This window comes from Stegostoma tigrinum, chromosome 9 (genome assembly GCF_030684315.1).
Source record: "Stegostoma tigrinum isolate sSteTig4 chromosome 9, sSteTig4.hap1, whole genome shotgun sequence".
Lineage (NCBI taxonomy): Eukaryota > Metazoa > Chordata > Chondrichthyes > Orectolobiformes > Stegostomatidae > Stegostoma > Stegostoma tigrinum.
This window is the reverse complement of record NC_081362.1, coordinates 75535400-75563175: the sequence shown is the minus strand read 5'-3', so window position 1 is coordinate 75563175 and position 27776 is coordinate 75535400. Positions and strand designations below refer to the sequence as shown.

The window sequence follows — 27776 nt, the reverse complement described above, 5'->3', positions numbered from 1 at the left end:
TCCAGCTCAGCGAGCAAACTCACATCCAGAACAGATAAATTAAAATCTGCGGATGCTCTTGAATCAGAATCTAAAGTAGAAACTGCTGCAAAAGCTCATCGATGGTGACAAATGAGACGACGGACCGGTGTCCCTTCCTCAGAACTGAAAAATCTAGTCTGGGCGTGATATCATGCGGTGCCGATCCGGACGCTTGCAAACGCTGATTTTGATACAGCCTGGCCTAACCCATATGAACGTGAGAAGCCACACGACACAGGTTTACAACCTGTTGGACTATGACCTGAATAACAAAGTGTGATGCTGGATGAACACAGCAGGCCAAGCAGCATCTTGATCACAATTTTAACCGGACTATGACCTGAGGTCGTGTGGCTTCTGTCCACATCAATACGGAATTCAATAAAAGGCTAACGCATCCCCGATGTTACAGTGATCCAGACACAACCCAACTATGGGATGGATGCATTGAAGAAGAACGAGAGGCTGTAACCTTTTAACTTTGTAACGTGATGTACATTTCCCTGTATGACGTTTCCTTTCGAAACTACTTCTGGTCACGTGCATCCAGGTCCGACTTGACGAAAGTGGAGAGACACACAAAGAGAGTGAGAATGGAGAGCACATCGGCGATTGTGCACATTTGCTAAGGAACAAAACGTAGCCGCTATCTCCGTGGAAATAAACAGGTAAGAACATTCTCCTTCAGTCACTTTCTGGTCCCACCTGTGCACAATTTATGCATCCCACTAAAACTCAATGAATGACTAAAAACTCCAGAGCGTCCGTGGTTTGCAGCCATAATGCATTCTATTTTTACAGTGTCCCAATTAACTCTGCATTTATTTTTCGCCTGCTGAAGTCAGGATACTGGCTAGAAGCTCCTGCTTTGTCTCTCTCTCTCTCCTTCCTGGAACAGCACGGTTATACTTGCTCAGAGATAATGGAACTGCAGATGCTGGAGAATCCGACATAACAAAAGTGTGGAGCTGGATGAACACAGCAGGGCAAGCAGCATATTAGGAGCGCAAAAGCTGACGTTTCGGGCCGAGACCCTTCTGTGATAATAAGGTGTAGAGCTGAATGAACACAGCAAGCCAAGCAGCATCAGAGGAGCAGGAAAGTTCGGTCTTTCCGGAGGGTAACTTCTTCAAGGTAGGAATCCTTAGAAGAGGCTTCGCAATGGGGTTAAATAGTTTCAGAGATAGCAGGAACTGGAGAATCTGAGATAACAAGGTGTAGAGCTGGATGAACACAGCAAGCCAAACAGCATCAGTGGAATGAATTTCCTTTCCACTCCTCCCCTCAACAAAAATCTATCTCGGTGGCCCCGCTTTCCAATCCTGGAAAGCTGGTTTTAAAACTGCCCTGTCCTCAAGGTGGGACGTACCGGAAGTGGGCTTCTGCGGGATATGTTCTTTCGTGGGCTTTTGCGTTAGCAGACATTTCCAATCATTGAAATGTTGGAGTGGGAGTAGACCATTTGGCCCTTCTCCACCATTCTAGATCCTGGCTGATCATATATCTCAACGCCCATGTTCCAGTGCTAAGCAAATATCCTTTGATATAACTAGTATCTGGAAATATACTAATTGTTGCCTTGATATGACTCGATGATTGAGTTTGCACAGCCCTCAGGGTTTGAGAATTCCAAAGATTCCCAGCCCTCCTCATCTCAGCATTAAATGGCTTTCCTTTTATTCTGAGACAGTGTCCTCTGGTTTTAAAACCCACTTTTCCAAGCCAGTGGAAGAAAAACATGTTGTATGTGTCCTGTCCAGCAATCTGTCAGAATTTTGCAAGTTTTAATTAGATCATTTCTCAGTCTTTGACCTTCTAAATAATATAGGTCCAATTTCTACAATGCCTCCTCATTGAGAAATCCTGCCATTCTGTGAATTAGTCAGGCGAACCTCCCTCTATGGGGTATATTCTTCCCATAAAAATGGGCTCAATAACATGGGCACAGTTCCTGCCACCTCTCCATTCCTCCTCCTCTATTCCAATGTTGGGTGTACTGTCTGCCTATCACCTTTAAGTGGCCAACTAATGGTGACTTATAAGTCCACTTGCCCAAGTAATTTTGTCTGTGATGGGTGGGACGCCAATGTCAATGGTAAAATCCAACAGATTTCTACAGTATCCCAATCCCATTGGAAAAGCCATCAATGTTTTCCAACCCCACTTGCTGGCCCAGCCCAGACAAGAGGCTGTGAGGAACATGAAAAATAGTTTCAAAAGAGTACAGACACACTTTCAGGTTGAAATGTGTATAATTATCTGTTTTGGTAGGAAGAATGAAAATACAGAATAATTTTTTTTAAAGGGAAGTTTTGTAAATGTTGATTACCAAGGGGATTTGGTTGTTGTTGTTGTAAGCAAATCACAAAGAGTGAACTCAGAGGTTTAGTGAGCAATTAGGAAAGATTGTGGGCAAGTGGAGTTGATGCCAAAGTTCAGCTGTGGTCTTGCTAAATGATGGAGTAGGTTTGATGGGCCAAATGGCCAACCCCTGCATCTGGTTCCTTTTCTCCTAATTCAGTTCTAATCAGTGTTCTATAATTAACTTGCCAAAGCTTTGCAAATGGAAAGTAACTTGTGAACTATGGCATAATAAAGACAGAACAGTCATTTTGAACATGAAAGAAGAAATTCAGCATGTGGTTTTAAAAAAAGAAGCTAGTTTTCTGGGGATCCTTCACTGGCAACTACCACTGGGGTAATAGTTAGTTTGAACTTGCAAAACTTTATGCTTGGTGACCTACACTGGCACTTGGTTAAGTAGTGTTTTGATCTTAAAATTCACATCCTTGTATTCAAATCCATGCACATCCTTGTATTCAAATCCGTCCACACCTCAACCCTCCCTCTCTGAAATCTTATACAGCACTATAAATCTCCAAAATATCATTTCGGGTCCGGTGACCCTTCCTCAGAACTGAGTAAGGATCACCGGACCCAAAACATTAACTCTGATAATTTCTTCACAGATGCTGCCGGACATTCTCAGCTTTGTTTTTGTTCCTGATTTACAGCATCCACAGTTCTTTTGGTTTTTACTCTGGAATATCATTGCTGTCTAATTCTGGCCTCTTGCATGTCACTGATTTTAAATCCTCCACCATTAGTGGCTGTGGATTCAGTGCCAGGGCTCTAAGCTCTGATATCTATCAACTTCTCCAGTTCACTATTCTGCTTTCATGTTTATCGATGCTCTGCTTTTGGCCATCCGACTTTGTATCCCCTCACATGGTGCAGGGTCAAATTCTTTTTGATAACACTTCTGTGAAATGCCTTGTCAAAGGCACTAAATATGTGCCAAGCTGTTGTTTTCAGTTCTACAGCAACTATATCACGATGCAGAGTAGTCCAGATATAGCCTCTCCTAAGATCAGCTGGTTGGTAGTTAAATTAGGCATTGAGGATGTCCCCAAAATTGGGATCTGAGGAGGAGGAATTCTTTTATGATTTTCCACTTTTAGGATCTCCAGTGTTCCATTGCAGAATCCTAATATTTAGATTAATATCTTACAAGTATCAGCGTCAGTTTCTGATGTGCAATCCAGGGTATTGACAAAACAAATGTTTTACAGGTTAGAAATGCTCAGTATTGACTTTATATTCATCTGCAGAGCCAAGTGTCAAGGCTGTCAGCTTGGTCCAACCCCACATAGAGTGCAGGTGGTCTGTGATACTCAAGGCGTCCAAAGCAGCCTCTCTTTTGTAAAGAGGAATGTCTTCAACACTTTGAATCAAATATCATCGGCAATGCCACTATTAGCACCAAATTTTGAGGTCGATGTTAAGCACCCACGGACCAGGGCTATCGTAGGGACTTCATTCTCTAGGATTTGGCTGCTACCAACTTTGACATAGATTGTTGTCAGCAATATTGACAAGAAGACTCTTGTCAAATTCTGCCAATCCTGAAAGAGCTTCCAAACATGAGTGGGCAGAAGCAATGAAGACACCAAAAGAAAATTCTAAATTAGACTATTGAAGTCACTGTAGGCCAGAGGGTTTAGGAAGGAGTGATGAGTAGGACTTGATGAGGGATATAATTTGGGCAGCTGATTTTGGATGAGTTAATGATTAGAGAAATAGAGAATGGGATATTGAACAAAAGAGCTAGTTTATCAACAAGACGTCCAAACCTACTGCCCGATATGTTTGGCAAGTACATTATTTGAAAGTGAACCAACATGCTGTGGACTTGAATTCACAACATGTTCTGTTTTTTGATGGGCTGACTTTCCCAGGGTATCATTGATGGACATTCCAACTGTGTAAGGGGCACTTGAATTGATGCTGCAGCATTTGTTAATAGAAAGCAATTCCATGGGATTAGTGTTCAAGTTGTTAGTGATCATGAGTGCTGCACCATGTTTCTTAATATCCATTGCTGTTCCAAATTTTGGAATGCTTTCAATCTAAGACAGTCTAGTGTGCTAAAGAAGTTGCATTCCCTGAAATAGAAAGTGGTAACACAGGTGGACTAGGTGATCGAGAAGGCAGACAGCATGCTTGCGTTTTTGAATATAAAAGTCGGCAAGTTGTGTTACAACTGTATAAATCTTTAGTTAGGCCACATTTGGAATAGTGCATGCAGCTCTGTTCACCACACTATTAGAAGAATGTGGATGCTTTGGAAAGGGTGCAGAGAAGGTTTGCCAGGTTGTTTCCAGGTCTAGAAGGTTTTAGTTGTCAGGACATTTTGGATAATCTCGGATTGTTTTCACTGGAAAGATGGAAGGTGATGGTCAACCTAATGGGCCCTCACAGAATTCTAAGAGGCAGTGAGGATGGACAGTCAGAGGCTTTTTCCCAGGGTGGAAAGCTCAAGTACAAGAGGGCACAGGTTCAAGGTGAGAGGGGGAACGTTTAGGGGAGAAGTCTGGGGAAAGGTTTTCACACAGAGCGTGGTGGGTGTCTGGAATGCACTGCCAGTGGAGATGGTGAAAGCAGGCACATTAGCAATGTTTAAGGAAAAAATGCTTTTGCGTTTAGGTCAATTGAAAATCCCTGAAATGAAGTTGATAGAAATAGTTGGGTAAGGATTTTAAGGAATACGGAATCAAGGCAGATAGAATTCAGATAAAGATCATCCCTGTTCCAAATGAATGGCAAAACAGCTTGAGGGTCTGAGTGACTTATTCCTTTACCAATGCTCCTAACCACATTGCAGGGTCCAGCCAACACACCTGACTATTTCTAAGGGCCAAGTCCATCCATCACCAGGAGTTGCTGATGACTTCTGTGCACTTTATAAATCTTGCTATCTCTTGACTGTGGACTCCTGTTGCCGCATTGATTGGGATCAGCTAACTGAACAGAGATCAAGAATTAAATGTTGAGGTTTACAGACTGTTTCACTAGACTCTATGCAGGGTGCCTGCCGAGACTGGAAAACCTGGAAAAGTCATCAACTTTGTAAATGTGAACTTTGTAAACGTTGTAAAAGAAACCCAATGCGATTGAAGAGGCATGCACTTTTATACATGGTAGATCACATGCAGAAAGTTCTACAAACCTCAACAGTCCGAATGGACCTCCAAGTCCTTTACTCCTGAAAGTCCTACCAGCCTTATATCATCAACTGGAAGCTGAACAAATCACACTGCACGTAGACATCATGATTTTCTGATGAAGGGCCTAGGCCCAAAACGTCAGCTTTCCTGTTCCGAAGATGCTGCTTGGCCTGCTGTGTTCATCCAGCTCCACACTTTGTTATCATCTGCGCACTGTTGAATTGCAGGAAAAAGCACCTGCTCGTGTTGTAGCCTACAGAAGGAGTTGAGCTGGAGAGGTCATAGTATTTGCTGTGAGAAGGTTTTATGTTATAAAAGACAGGGAGGTGACTTTTGTGACTTTGGGTCAAACATCAATCTTACCAATGTTTTTCCAACATCTGCAACCCTGCAATTGTTTGCTTTCTTTCATGGTTAATTCAGTCCAAGTTTCGTTCTGAGCCCACATGTAGCTATTTCCAATGAACTGTCTTAGAGATTTCCAAACAACAGCAGGCAATGGCCAGACTCCCCAGTCCCTTCTCTCTTGCTCGTGTCATGCGCCCATATGTTGGTGTCAGTTGCATATTTTTGTGAAGGTGGAAGGCTCTTTGGAGAACTAGGCAGTCGCTTTCTTCAGAGCCAAAGAATGGTAAACAAGGTTACACATAGCAGAACAGGTATCTCCACAGAAACTTGGTTGGAACTTGACTTAACTCAAATGTTAAGGTGTTTGTGAATTTGATCAAAGTTCTCCTTTATTAATAATTTTCTGATTCTCTTTTATAAATTCTAACTTTATGACTATTGTGTCCAGATGGGAAGAAACAGCAGGTACAGAAGTTCTTAAATGTAAGCACCTGCTGCACACACATATCGTGCAGAATGGATTCCGGATGTCTTGCTTCTGTTTGAAAATTGGAAGTTATTCTCTACGGCATATGCAATTAGTTTGACAAATTTCCTGTCAAGCTGAAGATGATCAACCAATCTCAAATTTATTAGAATTCCTTTCGTAATATAGGCAGAGTGTTTTGAAAATGTCACTGTCATATGGCAAGTTCTTCCTGTTAGACCATAACTGCATAAGTATGATGAGGCCACCGAAATTGGGAGGATCAGCAAATCAGAGGTGAAGAAGTCAAGATGATAACACAAAGGAGCAGAAGCAGATGATTCAGCCCATTGACTCTGGTCCACCATTCAATGAGATCATGGCTAATTCAACCATCCTCAACCTAACTAATTAAATATCTATCTCAGTCAAGTACATGCAAACAGTTCAACTGTTACAGGGAAAGGGAAAATTTTACATCTCTATAGCAAGTGAGCCCTTTAATATATCAGATAGATGTCCAACAAGTCCATTTCCTTCAAAAGTAAGGAAGAACCAGACAACATCATGAAAGAGAATATACTTCTTGATGCAAATACAGCTGTAGCGTTGAATAAAAATTAATGTCATGAAGAAGAACAAACTCACAGAAATCTCAAAAAGTGCAGGTGGGATTTGATGCCAAGTGCTTGTTACCGCACACAAAAATTTCTCCCCCAGGAAAAATTAAATCACCAGAGTTCTACTCCAGTTCTAGTAGGAAGTTCAAGCATTCTCTTATAAACATAACCATAACATTGTTGGGGGAAAAAGAAATCATTCATCAGTTATCCTCAGGTCCACAAATCAACTGGGTTCAATCCAGGCACTGCTTGCATTTCAAACACAGTGTTCAATGTGTTTGAATTTGCCAATGGATGCCATGTTGATGTTCATCATTGTGACATGATCCTTCAGGGGTTCCTCAGACAGCGGGCAACTGCAGAATTGAGGCAGTCCCATTCAATTTACACCTTCTAGCAGGAACACAGACAGGACATCTTCTAAATTGCACTGGAAGGAGAATTTAAAAAAAAACTAGATTTATGATCTGCTATTGATGTGTTCTTTTCCATATCATGTTGCCAGGCATTAGGGAAGTGGAGATTATCAGAAAACATAAGAGTGAAAGTGACGAAGAACCATATTATCTGCAGTGTAGTAACTGCCAGAGAGCTTTACGCATAAGATGGTAATGCAAGCCAGCACTACAATGCCCACTTAAAAGCAGAAGTTGCCAAATAAAGGGAGGAAAACATGAAGAACTCGGAGATGGAAATGCATTGCTGAAAGAAAAGGAAGTATCAAATCAACATATATCAAAGTATTGACATCGACGATGAAGCAGAAGTTGCAAAATGTACCAGTGACCTAACTCTGCTTGCCAAATCCAATGCAATAAGGTGCTACTTGAAGCAAAAAAAGAGAAGTTTTGCAGAACTTTGATCAGCAGTTTGTGCAGGAAGTGGAAAAGCTAAGCAAAATTGAATGTACAAAATACACACAACTGCTGCTGTGTTGAAAAGCAGATTGTTGTTCATTCAAGGAAATAAATTGATTTGTTCTTGGGGATGCTGGGCTAGTACTGTTGTTTGTATTTTTAAATTTTATTTTAAATGCTAATGGTCCCATAACCACTTTCATGGAACTTAAAAATATTGTAAAACCTGATAGTTTTGTGAGAAATTGAGTTTATCGGTTGCAGTCATACAGTGCTTGGGAAACGTTACAAATACAGTGTAGCTTTATTCTATTAGAAAGAGAAACATGGTCATTAAATATTTTAATTTGGTAATGGAAAGTTTATGAAATTTTATTTTACTAAAGATGGTATATCAGGTTGAATAATATATCCTTATATGTTTCGGTGTTACTTTTGTTTATCTTGGAAAGTTTTACTACAATAAAAGCCCTGTATAAATGCAAATGTAAATAGTTCTTCTCATTTTCATTATGGTTTAGCAGTGTATTTACCAACTGAGCTATCTGGAGAACCTAGTGAAGTTTATTGTTAGGAACAGTGAAGAATTGGTTGTTTAAGAATAAGTTGCGTGGTGATGCTCTCAAACATTATTATTGTCTTTTATTTCAGATACAGCTCTTCTGTCAGGACATCTCCAACTTCTTATTAAGAGGTCTTCATTGACTAAGAGAGACCAGTAAGTACTTAAATGCAATTTGACATTAGCTGGTAGGATATCGATTTTTTTTTCAGCTCTATTTGCTCATCACACTTTGTCGACAATAGTCTTCTCAGAATTAGGAGATCATCTTTTGTGTGAGTTTCTGTTAATGACTTACTACAGCTGGAAGGCAAAAACATAATGTAGGTTGGAGTGTTTCTGAAGGAACATGACAGAATCAGGTTAGTCAGGTATTTCTGTATCTTAGTAGGGTCACAGGAAAAGCTGATCCAAAAAGCCTGCCTGTTCCAGTCATCAAACCCCCTTTAATATTGTATTGAGGCCTATAGGACTCCTATGCCTTTGTACAGTCAGAGCATCTCCTCTTAAAACTGAATTGGGTGGGATACCTTCTTTCCTGTGGGATAGCTTAGGGCCAGAGGACATAAGCTCAGAATAAGGTGTCACCTATTAAAATTAGAGATAAGGAGAAATTTATTTTCTGACATGGTAGTGAAATGATGGGATTCTTTACTGCAGAACCCCCGTTGAGGATGGGTTGTTAAGGCCGAGACAGACAGATTTTAATCAGTAAGGGAATCAAGATTTATAGGGAAAAGGCAGGAATGTCAAGTTGAGGATTACCAGATCAGCCATGACCTCACTCAAATGTTAGAGCCAACATCTGCTCCTACATCTTAAGGTTCATATGTGATTCTCCACTCTAACACTTCAGATAGGTATGATGTGAGGTGCTGGTGTTAGACTGCTGTAGACAAAGTCAGAAGTCACACAACACCAGGTTATAGTCCAACAGATTTATTTGTATTCACAAGCTTTTGGAGCACTGCTCCTTCGCCAAGTGAAGTTAGGTGAAGTCATTTCACCTGACAAAGGAACAGTATTCCAAAAAACTTGTGATTTCAACTAAATCTGTTGGATTATAACCTAGTGTTGTGTGGCTTTTGTCTTCAGATAGGTGAATTCTGATAGAATATTTCATCAACATGAGTTGTGTATCAAGGTCACTTCTAAAACTTTTATTAGACTATTGGATCATCCAATATGACATTCATCTCAGTTGTGCTTATCCCACAACTGCCAACATGCATACACAATAGAAAACAATATACATTTAATCCAGTTCTTTTTTTTTTTGGTGCAATTCTTAACTCATTTCCAAGGCTAACACAGGTAGCTTGAGGGTGGGCATTTTCCACTGTGCTCGACCCACTTTGATGCAATCTAGTCCAAAGCACCTGCATTTCAATTTAGGTGCAGGATGGAATTGGTCTCACCGACGTCAGAAACCGAATATAGGAAGTCTCGGATGTGGGTGAGGGCTAAAGCAGGCTGGTTATCTGAAAAATTATCCAAGTTGTTTCAGAAGCTGTAAGCACTACCTCTCACGATCCCTCCCCGGCATCTCTTTCCGTCCCAATCCACCTCCATGGCCACTTACCCAATATACATATAGGGAGATGTTAGCAGCCATGTGAAGTTGAACAAAAACAAACTTCGAATAATCTAATGTCCTATAGTGTTCAATACTAGTGTGTACCTTAGTGTGTGAACATTCCCATTCAGAGAACTAAATTAAAGTTTTTACTATCTCCTTTAATTGGATAAGTTCTTCTAAAAGGTGAACATCTGTTCAGACTCTACATCAAAGTTAACTATTCTTAAAGTTTATTTAAACTGTCAAATTAAGAATTCATAACTCCATGCTCAGATAATCATTGATTTTCGAAACTCAGCCAAGCATTCATAATGGCACAGTGAGGCCTTTGTGAAATATCAATAAAAGTATTCTATTGAAACTACACAACCAATTGTTTTACAAATCAACAGCAGAGGACCTGTCAATCGATACAATCTAGCAGACTCTTGAACTCTTAGACAGTTGCAGCCTGTGTTTTAAAGTTTAAAGAGCAGAGGATTCAGATCATGACAGTTATCAAGATATTCCCTGCCATTCAAAAATGTTTATCTCTATTCCATCAACTCATGAGTCCTACATTGTGGTGAAGGGCCTCAGCACTGAGTTTAAATAGCCCTGCTAAGTTTGGGTTTTCTTCCTGTGAGTCAAGCCCTTGCCCCTGCCATTAAAATGAGATCTGACGGAAATGGGGTGGGACTTCTGTATTCAGGTCTTTACTTGTCATTTTTAAAGTTTTTCTGAGTCTTCATGACTCCATATAAAAGTTCATCCTTTATCTTAAATTATACAAATAAATGGCTATTTGACTGTAATAATGACCAATTAATCGGTTCCACCTCCTAAATAAGTGCACCATTTATTATCCCTTTCTAACATTGTGCCATCCTGGTCAATCATTTTCAGTGGATTTCATTCGAGAACAACGTTCTGAACTGGTTCAAAGAATGCGAAGACAGGTAATCGACCAGATCGTTGATAAACTTTACAGCATTGGAGTTCTGAACACTGAAGAGAAAGATTTGATTCAGGAAACATTGCTGTCTCAGGAAAAAGCCAGGGTGATTCTTGGGTACATTGAGAACAAGGGAACAGCTGCATGTCAACTATTTTTGGACTATCTCAAGTGCTACGACCAGTATCTCTTTCAGGACCTGAAATGCACAAGTGAGTGACAGCATATTTTCTTTGTGAATTTAATCTTTCTGTAGTTACAGCTCTATTTAATATCAATTAATATTTTAGTTTCCTTTGGAAAGTGACATCCTGGTAATGTCACTGGATGAGTAATCCCAAGTTCTAAACTAATGCCCAAACATGAGTTCAAACCTTGTAAGGCAAGGCAGGAGTGGTGGTGTGCTTAGTTTTGCAAGTACTTGTGGAGGCAAAAGAGCGAAGATGGGGAACAGGGAAAAGGAAGTGATGGAAGGCTTGAGTGTTAATTGTGAGCAAAGAAATGGTTGCAAAATCTCAACTTGCAGATGATACCAAACCATGGAGAATTGTGAGGATGGTGCTGAGCAACTTCAAGAGGGACACTGACAAGTTGGCCAAATGAGCAGGCGCCTTGCAGATGAAAATCAATGCAGAGAAATCTGATCGAATGCATTTTGGTAGAAGAAACATGGAGAGAAAATACAAGCACCATGGTACAAACTTGAGGGGAGTACAGGAGCAGAGGGACCTCGGGGTTCAACTGCGTAATTCTCTGAAGGTGGCCAGGCATATTGAAACACGTGTTAAGAAGGCATATAAGATCCTATGGTTTAAATAGAGGCATTGAGTATAAAAGCAAAATCATCGGTCAGATCGCATTTGGACAGTTGTGTTCAATTCTGAACACCTTATTTAAGGAAGCATGTTAAAATCCTGGAGAAAGTGCAAAGGAGATTTACTAGAATTATACCAGGAATAAGGGATTTTAGAAACAAGGAAAAATTAGAGACATTGGGCTTATTCTCCTTGGAGCAGAGAACATTATGAAGCGACCTTATTGATGTGCTCAAAATTAGGAGCAATTTTGACAGGTTAAAGAAGGATATTCTGTTGATATGTCAGTAACCAGCAGTCACAATTTCAAGATTGTCAGTGAGAGAGCCAGGAGTGAGATGTGGAGAAACGTCTTTACTCAGAGATTTGTTAGGATTCAGAATGAGCTGCCAGGGGATGTGGTGAAGGCAGATTCCATGGGAGATTTCAAAAGAGAGCTGTATATGTATTTGAAAGTGATGAATGTAGAAGGCTAGGGAGATAGGGCTACAGAATGAGGCTAACTGGGTAGTTCTACACCCATGCACCCCCCTGTTTATCTGCAGCTCCCCGAACCCCCACATCCAATCCTGAAGAAGGGTAATATCTGAAATGTTGACCTCATTTCCTCCAGATGCTGCCTGGCTTGTTGTGATCTTCCAGCCTCCTGCTTGTCTACCTTGGCTTCCAGCACGTGCAGTTTTCTTTTGTCTCTTATCTTGTTTATTCACCTACATGAACAAATTGGCTGTCACCCTCCATGGAAGATCACCAACCTCTATATTCCCCTTGTCTCACCGTATCTCTCTCTCTCTCTCTCTCCTGATCAGCTTCTATTCTTTCTTCAATGCTGCTGTTCCCATAGCCACATTTTGTGCCTGACTTCTCAACACCCTAGGTGTATGTTACATATGCACCTTCCCCATTCCCTTTTCCTTTCAAATATCTTCTTTCTAGTTTTTGATTCTGAAATAACTGCACAGAGGCCAGTATCCTGTAAGTCACTTTTTGTTTATATGTGCACAGTACACTGGGTCTGATCAGTCAGCTTGGAGCCAGCACCTAGAACGAGAAGACTCTGAATCTCCTGTTTATATTTGTCAGCCAGGGCTTCCTGATTGGTCCAGGATAACAAACCCAATTAAAGATCTCAAAGTCATGAGATCCACCCGGCCATCATTACAATCACTACAGATTCCTTTTTCACAAGCTCAGTGTGGAGAAGCGTGTCAGAACTCTTCTGTTTTGATGGGAATGCTTCAGCCTTATGAGATCTCCCCAGTCCTGTTTCCTAATTTTGCTACATCTGTCATTCACTTCATCATGACTGCACCATTGCTGGCACCTTCTGTTCTACCTTTACATAATTCTTAATATTTTCCCCTCTTAATCCATGTTTGAACCACCTCATCTTAGAGTCACAAAATCATACAGCATAGAAACAGGCCCTTTGGTCCACCATGTTTGTGCTAACCCACAAACACCAAACTAAACTAATCCTATTGATTACTTATGGATATGCCCTCATCTATGTTAAAATCCTGCTTATCTACTATCTCCCCAAAACTCTGCTACTTTCTGGCTCACCAATTCCCATCATGCCCATGCTTAGTTGCTGCACTAAATAATTCCTTATATCAATGAGATCAGTTTACATTATAACTCCCCTTCCTCAAATTGTGGCAACTTTTTTGACCCCTTCTTTCTCTACAGTGTCATTATCACACAGAAACTCAAGACCTCTGAGATCTCGGACTCCATTTGACCTCCTTTTTCTATATGTTCACAAAGACCAAACTTATACTTCTTGTACTTTATTCTTACTTATTTTCCATACTCTCAACCTGTAATCTTTCCTCACTTTGATCCTTTGTGTAACCCATTGCTTGGTAGTACAGAACCTCAATGCAGTTAAAAGGAGACAGGAAGTTAAAGCTTTCTGTTTTGCATACATTGGGCTGGGACACAGGAAATGGATTTAAAAAAGGGGCCACCAATTTGAACAGCATGAGAAGAGGGTACTGATTGGGTACACAGTCGTTGGAATGTAGATAGAGCAGGAACTGTCAATTTTAGTTCTCAGAACAGACTGTCATTAGTCAGGGTATTGGCATGGGAATGTAGGAGAAATTGGCAGACTCCGTGACTTACTTTTCCTAATGAGAATTAGTGTTAGGTATTAGAAGTTCATACATACATACATAGGTAAAACAGGCTCTTGTGCATTAATAGCTTCTAGCACACACAAATGCATCATACTGCAAGCTCATCTGATAACCTTAAATTAATTCTTGTTCAGATCATTTAGTAAATGCAGTCCAGTAGTAGAATAGTATCAGTATTGGAGATAGAATTCTAAGGCTTGCAAGCACAGGCTGATTGAGATGTTTGGCATGCTGTCTATAGGTTGTTTGATATAGTCTGTTAGTCATTGCAGTGTATGGTCCATATACCTGGCAACACACCAGCAGTGAAATTCATATATCATGTTACTCATTTGTAAGTTAGGCAATACTCTTTTGACCTTGACAGCAGAATCCTGTAAGTGGAGAAAACCACTGGTGATTTTGCAGCAAAGTAGCAGTGTGAGACAGCTAACTTCACTTATTGTTCTGCGTTTTGAGACCCCTTTGTTTTCCAACATATTCTGAGATGGATAATTTGACAGTTTATCATTTGTGCCCCCTTTCCATATCAACAACAGTCAAATCCCTTCTCATGCTGCTCAAATTGATGTTTTTTTAAAAATCTATTTCTTCCAGTCTAGCCCTAATAAATGCAAGTAAAACGGCAAGTGTATAACCACCTTCCATCAGCTTTTAATGCCCTCAGATTCAAAAGATTTCATATCCTGTCATCCCTGATAGTTACTTTGTATAACTAGCTCAGTCCTGTCTTGTACATTTTATCACAGCATTCACATCCTCGGTTTGACGCTAAGCCAAACTTCTGACCTCACAACCCGAGTCTAGTACAAAGCCGGCCTACTTCCAGTTCTATAACAAGCCCAAGGCTATCTTTCCACCAATCTATTGCAGTGAACTTACGATATTCAAAGTTACAATTGGTATTTGTGTTGCATCATCATCTTTCTCAATGTCTACAGCTTTTGAGATGGTAGACTACTCCGACATTCTACAATGCCTTTTGTCTGTTGTCCAGTGGGAAGGGACGCCCCACTCCTATCTTGACTTTCTTTCAGGGGAGCCAAGAGAATCTCCTGTACTGGCCTCTCTTCTTCTTCTACATCTTCGCAGATGTCTGAGTCTCTGCCCCCCATCTACTTTGCAACAGTAAATTAAGCCTTTTCCATATTACCTGTAATGTCCATCTAACAATTTAGGAGAAAGGATTACTGCATGCACTGGCATCATAAATGTATTCGGGCAAATTAGCTTCATTAGTGCAGCATTTTTAGCAAACACACGAATCATTTGCCACAAACATTGAAAGAGGCAACTTTGATTAATGTATGTAGAATGCCACTGCAGCAGAAAACAAAGTAATTATTTCCTTATTATTTTACAATGTACGCTAATTATCTGCAACCAAAGTGAAACTTCAGTTATTCCTTCCCATTTTGTCTCCAAAGATATCCAGAAATACATGGAGAAGGATGTTGAAATGATTGCTGAAGACTTACGGAGACTTTATCTATCTTCAGCTTTTCAAAAGTTCCATCCTCTTGGCGAGGAAATAGACATCATTTTCGACCTGGAAACCACCTTTTCAGATGCTGAGTTCTGGAAAAAAAACACAAGCAACCGCACAATAAACCAGCTACAGTTCCAGGACCTTCTGGGTGAACTAAGGGACCTAACAGTGATTGAAGGTGAAGCTGGCAAAGGTAAAACAACTGTTTTGAAGAGAATCGCATCTCTCTGGGCTTCTGGCAAACACTCCTCACTCAATGGTTTTAAATTAGTTTTCTTTATTAGCCTCAGGAGTATGCAGAAAGGATTGTATGAAAGCATCTGTGAACAGCTGCTTAGGGAACCGTACAGCGTGGGCAGTGCAACATTCATGAAAATCATAGAGACGCTGGAGCAAAAAGTGCTGTTTTGCTTGGATGGTTTTGATGAATTTAAGCCCCAAGATTATCCTGAGACTGCCAGGCTCTTCACAAAGAACGTCCAGTACAAGCACTCCGTGGTTTTAACAACACGAACTGAGACCCTGAGCCAGGTTCGAAGCTACGCTGATCTCCTAGTGAAAATAGGAGACCTAAGTTACAGCAGTGCTCAAATGCTGATTGAAAATGTCCTTGAGGAATCCCTGGCCAAAAAGTTATTGATTCAACTTGAGCAATCGAGTACTATGAAGGAGATGATGAAAACTCCGCTCTTTGTAGTGATCGCATGTGCCATCCAAATGGGGGATGATGACTTCATTCCAAAGACACAAACAGCATTGTTCCATACCTTGCACAAGCTAATGATCAATAAAAATCAATACAAAACCGGAGACTTGCCAGAAGAATACATTACTGAGAGCGTAAATCATTGTGGAGACTTGGCTTTGGATGGAGTCTTTAAGTCCAAGTTTGATTTTACCATAGAGGACTTGTCATCTCAGAAAGAGGAAAGGCTGCTGTTGGCAGCAGGCCTCCTGAATAAGTATGGTGCTCAGAGACTGAAACCAGTTTACAGATTCTTTCACAAATCTTTTCAGGAGTACACTGCAGGCAGGAGGCTACATGAACTGTTAACATCAAGCTCAGCAACAGAGGCTTCCAGAGGGCAGATGTATTTACAGAAAATTAGGACTATCTCAGACATCACCTTCAAATACCAGAATCTACTTCAGTATACATGTGGATCATCCAAAGATGCTGCTGCTGAAGTATTCAAGTACATTGTAAGTGTTAAGGACCATGGAACACTCCTGCAGTTCCTTAATGACAATGAAGATGGTGTGAATGTAGAAACCCAGATGCAAAGTTCAGAGGAAATAGAGAGACTTAAACTCCTAAACATGAACACGCTTGTTGAACGTGGCCTGACATTTGTCTACGAAAGCCGATCTGAATCTGCCCTGGCTGCAGAGTTTGAAACTTTCCTGCAGGACAAAACACTCCAAATCAATTCCCATTTTATACCAGATTACCTTTTCTATTTTTTTGAACATTTGCCGACCTGTTTAAGAGCTTTAGGTCTCATTAAACTTGAGTTTTTTGGGAACTTCACTTCTTCAAGTGTAAATGAAATCAAGAAAACTGAGAGTGAAAATCAAGCACAGAATGTAACTCAGGCACTCATACCTGAGCCTGCCATTAAACTCTTCTATGAAACACCCTGGAATCAGTCCTTTAACACATTGCAAATCACCATGAGAGATTTTCCAGGTTTGAAACTGAGGGAGATCAAGTGTATTGGTAAAATCTGTTGCTCTGCTTCATCTTTAATACTATATATAAGCAAAAGTGCAGGCATTACAGGAAAACTTCATAAAATTCTGAATACATGTGCACGGAATGTGCAGGATCTGGTTATTGAATCCACGCCATTAACAGAGGAAGATGAACAACAAATAGTTAAGATGACCCAATTAAAGACATTGTACCTGACTGATCTCCAGACAGAACATAGAGATGGTAAGTCCACAGAAAGGTCATTGTTACACAAGTCTTTTTCCTCTCCTGCAGATACCAGTGCATGTCTGGGTGTAGATCTAAGGGTACTAGCAATTTTGCTTCCTTCAGAAGTGATTATTCTTAATGTTTCTAAGTATCAGGCATTCTACCCTGTTCTAATATCCATGTGCAAGCACCTTACAGCAGGTATCTGATCACAGTTGGGAGTAAGTTTAGGATGAAAGTACAGCAAAATTCTTTTTCCCCTTAAAATTGCAAACTACAGTGTCACTTTCTAGGTACTCTGTGATAACGAGGCAGGGGGCAATGGCCTAGTGGTATTATCGCTGGACTGTTAATCCAGAGACCCAGATAATGTTTTGGGGGCCTGGGTTTGAATCCCAACACTGCATATAGTGGAATTTGAATTCAATAAATATTTGGAATTAAGAAGCTAATGATGACTGTGAGTCCATTGTTGATTGTTGGAAAGATCCATCTGGTTCACTAATGTCCTTTAGGAAGGGAAACTGCCATCCTTACCTGGTCTGGCCAGCATGTGACTGCAGACCCACAGCAATGTGGTTGACTCTTAACTAACCTCTGGGCATTTAAGGATGAGCAATAAATGCTGCCTAGCCAGTGACGCCCTCATCCCGTGAATGAATAAAATTAAAAGTAGATACCAGGTGGCTAAAAGGTTGTAATTGATTGAATATTTATAATTTTGATTTTATTCCGATAATCTTTGATAATAAGTATTAACTATTGCAGCTTATAAGCAATTTGAGTGTAGTAAAGTGTCTGCACTATTTGACGTGGTTCTTACACTGTTTTTCCCACTTTCTCTTTCAGGAGGATTCATTAATGGGATACATTGCTTGAAAAACATTGAAAAGCTGGTCCTAGAAAATGTGAAAATGAATGATGATGACATTAAAAAAATAGGTATTGCTACATGTGTTTATCGGAATTGCTTTGAGTGATGTATGGACTATTTTGTGGTTATCCTGTCCAATAGTTTTAGTGCTGTTTACCAGCTCAAGAATTATTTTTAAACTAATGTAAGGTGGCGCAACAGAGCAATCAGCAAGACCCGGTTTTGCAAGCCCTGGATATTACAGCAACTCACAGCAAATACTGGACCTTTCAAAATTTCAGAAGTTGGCAGTTCCAGGTCACCTTTTTTATCTCTGGAAAAGACACCATTCATGTACATAGATGGTATCAAACTATTTCAGAATGGCGCGCACATAAGTAATAGATCATGTTTACGATGTATTAATTGTGGATGTTAATCCCAGTTGATGCATGAGAACAGGTTAAACCTGCCTTAATTCTTCTCAGTCAAACAGAAACATTCAAATTGTCCAACAGTGCCTGCAGTTCCTTTCACATATAACTCATTAGTGCATATCAGCATAAAGCAGTGAACTCATACGATAATTTGACTACGATGACTCCATTGAGATCTATCTAACACTACAGCAATAGCAAAACATAATGGGTCTTTTGTTGAAGTCCGAAATCATAACGTAGCTCAAATTGAAGAAAGCCAGGGCTTTCAGTCATTCAGCTTACAGCTTTTACAGACTACATTGTCTGCTCTATCATTGATAACTTTCCACCTATTTGAGCCAAACATTGAATAGAAAAAAAAAACAGAAAATAGGGGCAGGAGTAGGCCTCTTGGTCTTTTGAGCCTGCTGCACCACCCCACCATGATCATGGCTAGTCATCCAGCTCTGTAGCCTGTTCCTGTTTTGTCTGATATCCTTTGATCACCTTCGCCCCAAGTGCTATATCCTACTCCTTCCTATGTATCGAGTCACCATTGAAGTACCTCTACAATTCCATTCTTCAGCCTTTTGTTAGAGTTTCACATGAAACACTTGCTATTTGTTGCAGCAGCAAGGTACCAGTAACAGGGTAAGATGGGCAATATAGGGTCAGCATTCATTTAACCTACTTCTTGAACTTTCTTTTTAATGCGTGACTGGCAGTGGATCTGATGTCACCATTTTGATGCTGTCATAGAAAGTTACAGTGATACATTTACATGTGTCCCATGAACATCTGATCTTTTCCAACCTATCTCTCCCATCATAATAATTAATTTGTAAAAAATTATAACTCAGAGATAGTAGGAACTGCCGATATCGGAGTCTGAGATAACACGGTGTGAAGCTGGATGAACACAGCGGGCCAAGCAGTATCAGAGGAGCAGGAAAGCTGACGTTTCGGGTTGGGACTCTTCTTCAGAAATGGGGGAGGATAAGGGGGCTCTGAAATAAATAGAGAGACTGGGGCGCGTTGATAGCAGATAGATAGTGAAGCAGATAGGTGGGAGAGAAAATGAACAGATTGAAGAGGTGGTTATGGTGGGGAAGTGCTGGTCATGGGATGAGGACGGGGGTGAGGAGATTTTGAAGCTAGTAAAGTCTATATTGAGACCATTGGGCTGTCGGGTTCCAAGGCAGAATATGAGGTGCTGCTCCTCCAGTTTCCGGGTGGCATTGTTGTGACACTGTGACATCAGTGTTAACAACGATGCCACCCAGAAACTGGAGGAGCAGCACCTCATATTCCACCTTGGCAGCCTACAGCCCAATGGTCTCAATGTGGACTTTACTAGCTTCAAAATCTCCTCACACCTGTCCTCATCCCATGACCAGCACTTCCCCACCTCCTCTTCCTGTCTGTTTTCTCTCCCACCTATCCACTCCTCCAACCTCACAGAACAACCCCCATCCCAACTTCCTATCTACACTCAGCTTTACTAGCTTCATCCCCGCCTCCTTCACCTGTCCATCTTCTCTCCCACCTATCCGCTCCACTATCTACCTATCATCCCCCGCCCTATTTATTTCAGATCCCCCCTACCCTCCCCTATTCTGAAGAAGGGTCCCAACCAAAAATAACAAAGTGTGAAGCTGGTTGAACACAGCAGGCCAAACAGCATCTCAGGAGCACAAAAGCTGACATTTCGGGCCTAGACCCTTCATCAGGGTCTCTGATGAAGCGTCTAGGCCCGAAACATCAGCTTTTGTGCTCCTCAGATGCTGCTTGCCCTGCTGTGTTCATCCAGCTTCACACTTTGTTATCTTGGATTCTCCAGCATCTGCAGTTTCCATTATCTCTGATCCCAACCAAAAATGTCAGCTTTCTTGCTCTTCTGATGCTGCCCGTCCTGCTGTGTTCCTCTAGCTCCACACCTTGTATAAAATTATGTTACGCTTCCGATCTGATGGAAAGCTATTGGGATGTTAAAATCATAGTCAATCTTAATGGCTGACCACATGCTGCATTTCCATAGATTCCAGTCTTAACCCATTTTTGCAAGCAACAAAGAAGCACCCACCTGAATGCAGTGGATCCTTCTTTGAAGATGCACATTGGGCTCCAAAAGCAATAATTGGGGTCTGACTGCAAACTAAAGTGAAGCAGCAACAATGTCCTGCCCCACTGCTGTTACCAGCTGTTTTCAAGAGAAAGATTGAGGGAGGGTCAATACAGATTATCGTTCAATTCAAGTCGGGGAATTGAAAGTTTCCAGACCGTGCAGTGCCAAAATCAGGTTGGTTTTGTCATTGGTCTTGGCTCTTGTTTGATTATGGTTTTGCACGGTTCTTCAGCTCTCGAACAAAAGCTCAGACCAGACATCTTAGTGACGATCAAACTAAGCTTATTGTCACATTATAAAAGTTGCTGAAGACAGGGAACAGTGTACTCCAGGCTCCACAGTGTTCAATGTATTAACAAGGCTCATCTACATAGGTATCAAACCCTGCCACCTTGGCCCCTTCCTGCATTACTTACATGCTATGTGAAAATTCAGGCTTATAAGTGGGGCTTTCGATAGTTTAATAGAAGTAAATTTGAACCAAAAATGCTTAGCGGCATTGTTGAATTACAGGCAGTTTTTTTTAAGCTTAAAGCATGTTGATCCTTTTCACGCTGAATTTTCTTTTTTCTTTCAAACAAAACCAGCTGAAAGCCTGAAGAACTTCACCAGTATCTCAGTGTTCCACCTATCCCAGCTGACAGGACTTGGCAATGGAATCGAGCAACTTGTCACCGAATTAAGCAGTGGTAACTGCAGTCTCCAAGAAATTAAGCTGGCCAGCTGCTGTCTGACGGGGAATGCCATCAGAACACTTGGTATTTGTATATACTTTTAATCCTTCATGAGATGTCGGCATCGCTGGCAAAAGCAGCATTGGTTGCCCTTTAACTGAGTGTTAAAGGACATGAGTGAACCAGCTGGGTGTTTACAATGATCAATAGTTTCAAGGTCACCATTACTGAGACTAGATTTCAATTCCAGATTTTATTGAATTTAAATTCCACCAACTGCCAAGGTAACTAGTCCCGTGGCAATACCACTGTACCACAGACTCTGCTGTTATTGAATTTCTCATTCTATTTCTGTACTGCCCTTCAAAGAAGACTGGTTAGAGGAGTTCCAGTGGCTTTCACTTCAATCTTATAATTTAGTACCATCCTCCTCTCCTTAAATTGCCAGTCTGGCTGTGTACAGCAGCATTCTCACTGCTGGTTCATGACTATTCTCCAGATGTTAACTCGGACAATAAAAGGCAACTTTTTTCTGTGGATTTACTCTGGCTTAACACCAGCGGACAATGTACATGAAATTGGGCAGAGAAAAAATTAGCCAACTCCCTACAATGTAAATTGTAATTCTCTTGAAGAATATATTCTGTGTATAATTATTGTGTCCTCTCTTTTACTTGACAGCTCAAAATCTGCACAAGTTGGAAAAGTTGGAAGTCCTTGATCTATCAGGAAATAACCTAGAAGAGCAAGCCATCAATGCAGTCAACATACTACGTAAGCAGGACAATTCATTCATCACAGTTTTAATTTGGTGCCTAATTGCCTGTGACATTGATCACAGAATAATCCAAGATTAAGGAACAGCCCAGATCTGTGGGTGTCAAGTACTTGATGACAGTACCTGTACATATCCAGACTTCTAGGAAGTTCTGTCGCACTGACAATGTAATAATTGTCCCAGAAGTTTAACCTTCTGATCGACAGTCTTGAGTAAGAGTTGAACGTTTTGGAAGATTTTGATGTACTTATCTTAATAGTGAGCTTGGAAACATTACAGCAATTGAAATTCCTAGAGTTTGGGTGGCACGATGGCTCAGTTGTTAGCACTGCACCCTCACAACACCAGGGACCCATATTCGATTCCAGTCTTGGGGTAACTGTCTGTGTGGAGTTTGCACATTCTCCCCGTGGCTGCATGAGTTTCCTCTGGGTGCTTCGGTTTCCTCCCACAGTCCAAAGATGTGCAGGCTAAGTGGATTGGCCATGCTAAATTGCCCGTAGTGTTCAGGGGTGTGTGGGTTATAGGGGGATGGGTTTGGGTGGGATGCTTCAAGGGGCGGTGTGGACTTATTGGGCCGAAGGGCCTGTTTCGAAACTGTGTAGGGAATCTAATTTAATCTAAGCTAATAACTAGCCTCCCCCAACACACTCATTCATCACTCACATTGAACCCCAATCACTCACACTAACTCACCAATCACTCCGACCCACACCACCCCCCTTCCAAGTCACGCAAACTAACCCCATCACTCATATGATCCCCACTGGACAAATTCCCATGGACTCTTAAACACTATCCACTCCCCATCATGGACAATATTACAACAGACAGGGACACCCAAATGACTCCTGCTCTCTCCTTCCTGCTTCAGACATAAATCCACCTCCTCTCCAACTACAGGCACTTAACTCTATCCCTCCCCACACTTCCCAAATGAACAACCAACTGACCCACAACCCTACAATACAAGTCTAGACACCCATGCGTCTAAGCCAAAGACTTGACCGTTCCCTAAAGCCTCATCCACCTCACCCAATTACTTGTTATGCTACCCTCTCAACAACCTGTCACAAACCATCATCTCCCAGACCATCAAATAGCCTTATCCCCTCAGGAGACTTCCGTCCACAGCCTCCAACCTGATCAATCCCCAACCCTGCACTCCCTGTTTCTATCTCCTACCCAACAACTACAAACCTGAACTGGCCCAGGCAACCCTTTGTCTCTGCCTACTCTTGCCCCACTGAACACATCTCCACCTACCTCGACTCCGATATTTCCCCCGGTCCAGGAACTCCCTAGCTACGTTTGGGACGCTACCCACATCCTCCACCTTCTCAAGACTTTCAATTCCCCGGACCCCAACATCTCATCTTCACGATGGACATTGAGTGTCTGTACACATGCATCCCCCAGAAGGAGGGCCTAAAAGCCCTCTGTTTCTTCCTCTCCTGCAGGCTCAACCAGTCCCCTGTCACCAATGCCCTCATCCACTTGACAGAACATTTCCTCATCCTCAGCAACTTTTCCTTTAACTCTTCCCATTTCCTTCAAACCAAATGAGTGGCTGTGGACACCTGCATTGTTCCGAGCTAGGCCTGCCTGTTTGTAGGATACGTGGAACAATCCCTCTTCAACAGTTACACCAGCACCATCCCTCACCTTTTTCCTCCACTACGTTGCTGCCTCCTGCTCCCATGAAGAGCCTGAATTATTCATCCACTTCACCAACACCTTTTGCCCTGATCTCAAGTTCACCTGGACCATCTCCGACAACTCCCTCCCATTCCTGGACCTCTCTGCCTCCATCTCCGGCAACCGCCTCAGCACTGACATCTATTTAAAACCCACCAACTCCCACAGTTACCTTGACTACACCTCCTCTCACCCGCCCTCCTGCAAAAGTGTGACCCCAATTCCCCCACGTCCGCCCCATCTGCTCCCGGGAGGATGCGTTCCACTCCCAGACATCCTGGATGACCTCCTACTTCAAGTATTGTAATTTCCCCTCTCCCGTGATTCAGAATGCCTGCAACCACATCTCCTGCATTTCCCACACTTCTTCCCTCAAACCCTGTCCCACCATCAACAACCAAGGATAGAATCCCCTTGGTCTTCACATACCGCCTCACCAACCCCCGTACCCAACGCATCATCCTCCACCTCCAATCAGACCCCACCACCACAAAGATATTCCCCTCCCCACTCCTACCTGCTTTCAGTAGGGACTCTGAAAATCCCTCCACACTCCCCACCAACCCTACCAGCCCTAGCATCTTTCACTGAAACCGTAGGAAATGTTACACCTGCCTTACACCTCCCCTCTCACCTCCATCCAAGGCCCCAAACAATCATTCTGAATCCAACAGGAATTCACCTGTGTATCTTCTAACCTGCCCTACTGCATCCAATGTTCCCAATGTGGTCTCCTGTACATCGGAGAGACCAAGCACAGACTCAGTGACCGATCCACAGAGCATGTATGTTCCAATAAACACCACCTTCTTGCCAGCCATTTCAACTCCCCCTCCCACTCCCTTGGTGACATACCATTCCTGGACCACCTCCAATGTCACCACGAGGCCACACGTAAATCGGAGGAACAAAACCTTATATTCCACCTCAGTAGCTTACAGCCCAATGGCCTCAGCATAGGATTCACTGGCTTCAAAATCTCCCACCCTGGCCACATCCCACATCCACCCCTCCCTCTCATCCCTGACTCCTTGATCTGACACAACCTGGCCATCTCCTATCTTACCTAACTATCCCTCACCCTTTCCATTGACCAACCTCCACTACCCCCTACCTGCATCCACCTGTCACCATCTCATCTACCCTCCCCAGCCCTTCCTCTATATATTTCTGGGTGCTGTTCCCCTCCCCAGTCCTGATGAAGGGTCCTGCACATATTGACTTTCATGCTCCTCTGATGCTGCTGATCTGTGGTGTTCCTCCGGCTCCAAAATGTATCGACTCTGACTTCCAGCATCTGCAGTTCTTGGTACCTCCTACCCCTTTCACCTGTCATCTTGCATCTTCTCCCACCCACTTGCCACCATATCTATTTACCTATCTAGTACATTATCCATCTGGCACACTACTTCTCACCCAACTACAGCCGGCCCCCTAACCCGCTTACTTTGCAGATGATTTGCTCATCCACCTGGCAGCTGATGCCCTTACTCACCGGGCAGCCTTCTTGTGTACCCACCTGCCAATTTACCCACTCAGCTCTCTGGCACACTGTCCCTCACCCATTTGGCACACTTTGTCCTTCCACCTCTGCTAAACTACCTCTTTGTCCACTTGTGTTCTACTCCTCACCTCCTTGCTACCCTAACCTTCAGACTCCTGCCACCATGCCCCCCACTTAACTGGCATCCTAACCCCCCACCCACTTTGCACCCTACCCCTAACCCACCAGCCACACTACTCTCTTGCCCACTTATCTTACAAACATAAATTCTCTCAGTATAGTGGCAGTGAGGCCTTATTTACTGGAATATGGCAGTTATTGTCATTAAAAAGGAGTGCTTCTTGGCCAACAACACTGATCTTGGACTCAGTGGATCCCTAGTTGCTTTCCTATAAAGGAAGGATCTGGGCACAGGTCAGATTCAGAAGTCTTGTTGCAAAAATCACTGACAAGCAAGAGATTACAGTCAGATCTGTTGCAAAGGTAAGCAGAAGATCTGGGTTCTTTTTGCTTAATTGCATTGGAGCAGTTTGCTTAAAGGTTTTGTTTGTTTAAAGCCCGTGCGCAGCTTCTTCATACACAAAGTGATCAAAATAGGCTCATCCTGAGGTCAACTGGAGACTACTTTAGAATTACGATATCATAGACTAGCACTGCACAGAAGAGCTATTGAACCTGTTTTGTCTCTTTTGAAGAACGCCCTAGTTAGTTCCATTTTCCACTCCTTTGCCATCTAAATGCAAACTGAAAATGTTTAAGATATTTAGCTGTTTGTGATCTTCTGGCTCACACCATTGGAGAGAAGATGTGTCATGAAAGTAAGCAGGAAATCATTGGATTTTTTTCTTTTTTTAATTCAGATATTGAGACCACATATTTGATGGCTTGCGGTGTGATGTCTGAAATGTGCAAGATGGATGAAATGCTTTTCTAGATAGATTTGTGATCTAATCTTAACTATTATTTTCTTCCTGCAGTTGATCAGCTAACAGTTGTATTGGGTTTGAAGGTGCTGATGCTGCCTTTTGGATCCAATGTCAACACTTGCTTTGATAAGCTGGTGAACCAACTCAAAAGCCTAACCAATATGACCAAGTTAGGTCTGCAGAAATGGAATCTGAATGACGCAGACCTTCTCAAACTGAGTAAGTTAAATATGCAGTTACTAAGTTCTTGTTGCAGTTTTTCAAGGCCAAAACTGCTGTGTTGTGAATCAATATCAAAAGATAACCTCAAAGGTTAAAGTGGCATTCCAGTGCTATGGCAGCATCAATGGTGAAGTGGCTAAAATGGGGAATATGTAAGAGAGTATAATTAATAAATCTTAATTATAAAAGTTAATTGTTAATTATATTAATTATTTTAAAACATTAATGATTATATAATTAATATATTAATGTTACATTAGTATGTAATAGGCCATAATTGGAGAAATGCAGGTATCTTGAAAGATTATAGAGCTAGGAGGAGGTTGTAAAGATAAGCTGAGGCCATGGAGGGATCTGAGAACAAGGAAGAGAATTTTAAAATTAAGGCATTGTGAACCAGGAGGTGGTGTAGGCAGCATTTTCTATTTTGATTTTGGAAGACTAACAGACTTCTGATTTTAGCTTCTATATTTTTGAATTTATTTTGCTCAGCTTCCCTGATAACCAGTGGGCATCTGGAAAACCTTCAGTGCTTGGATCTTGCAAAGAACTCAGTGACCAACAAAGGCTGGATAGCATTTTTTGAAACCCTGAGGACAAGTGAAACCAGCTGTCTTTGCAAGTTGACATCATTGGATTTTAGCAGCCAAGAGGAACTATATCCCGAGGCATTCATGGTGAAGGAATTTGTCCAGTGGATAGTAAAGCTACACTTTATTCATGAAGTTGTGCTCATCAATTGGATGTTTGATGAAAATGATCTGAATATGATTAAGAAAGCAAAAGCAGCCCAAAAGCGAGAATTTCAATTAAGGCTTACAGACACATACAAGTGACAGTCAACAAATAGAGTTGAGACATAGCGAGTTTTGAGAAGATTTGTAGCTCAGGTTGAGGTTCTGGATGTGAGTTTGCTCGCTGGGCTGGAAGGTTAGTTTTCGGACGTTTCTTCACCGTTCTAGGTAACATCATCAGTGAGCCTCCGATGAAGCGCTGGTGTTATGTCCCGCTTTCTATTTATCTGTAACCTAAACAGATAAATAGAAAGCGGGACATAACACCAGCGCTTCTTCGGAGGCTCACTGATGATGTTACCTAGAACGGTGAAGAAACGTCCGAAAACTAACCTTCCAGCTCAGCGAGCAAACTCACATCCAGAGTTGGGACATCCCTGAATTTTATTCAAACTGTAAACCATTTTGTTTAAAAAAAAAAGTTTTTTTAATAAATAAGATGTTGGTTTTCTATTTCAAATAAATAAACTTTTTGGGCCTTAGGAATTTAGGAAAACTCACAGAAACATTTAGA

General features: G+C 41.8%; 1 protein-coding gene across 4 annotated transcripts; it reads left to right on the top strand.

Moving 5' to 3' along the window:
* The first annotated feature begins 353 nt into the window (after positions 1 to 353).
* LOC125455014 (NLR family CARD domain-containing protein 4-like) lies at positions 354 to 27426 on the top strand. Of its 4 annotated transcripts, XM_059648639.1 has the most exons (11): positions 354 to 689; positions 863 to 1155; positions 8474 to 8540; positions 10849 to 11109; positions 15284 to 15538; positions 15617 to 17284; positions 18119 to 18211; positions 21254 to 21424; positions 22022 to 22114; positions 26298 to 26465; positions 26961 to 27426. In XM_059648639.1, coding segments are annotated over exons 3-11 (3054 nt in total). In that variant the 5' UTR covers positions 354 to 689; positions 863 to 1155; positions 8474 to 8539; the 3' UTR covers positions 27305 to 27426. The 4 variants fall into 4 exon arrangements, with proteins under 4 accessions (XP_059504622.1, XP_059504620.1, XP_059504619.1 ...); XM_059648637.1 differs by having other exon boundaries at positions 355 to 689; positions 920 to 1155; positions 15284 to 17284; XM_059648636.1 differs by having other exon boundaries at positions 355 to 689; positions 15284 to 17284.
* Positions 27427 to 27776: the final 350 nt, after the last annotated feature.

What these genes read in the sequence shown, in the direction of transcription:
- LOC125455014 (XM_048536479.2), top strand. An exon ending in TGATGACATTAAAAAAATAG is followed by an intron (nt 18,212 to 21,253) that starts GTATTGCTACAT and finishes AAACAAAACCAG; the next exon opens with CTGAAAGCCTGAAGAACTTC. An exon ending in GAATGCCATCAGAACACTTG is followed by an intron (nt 21,425 to 22,021) that starts GTATTTGTATAT and finishes TTTACTTGACAG; the next exon opens with CTCAAAATCTGCACAAGTTG.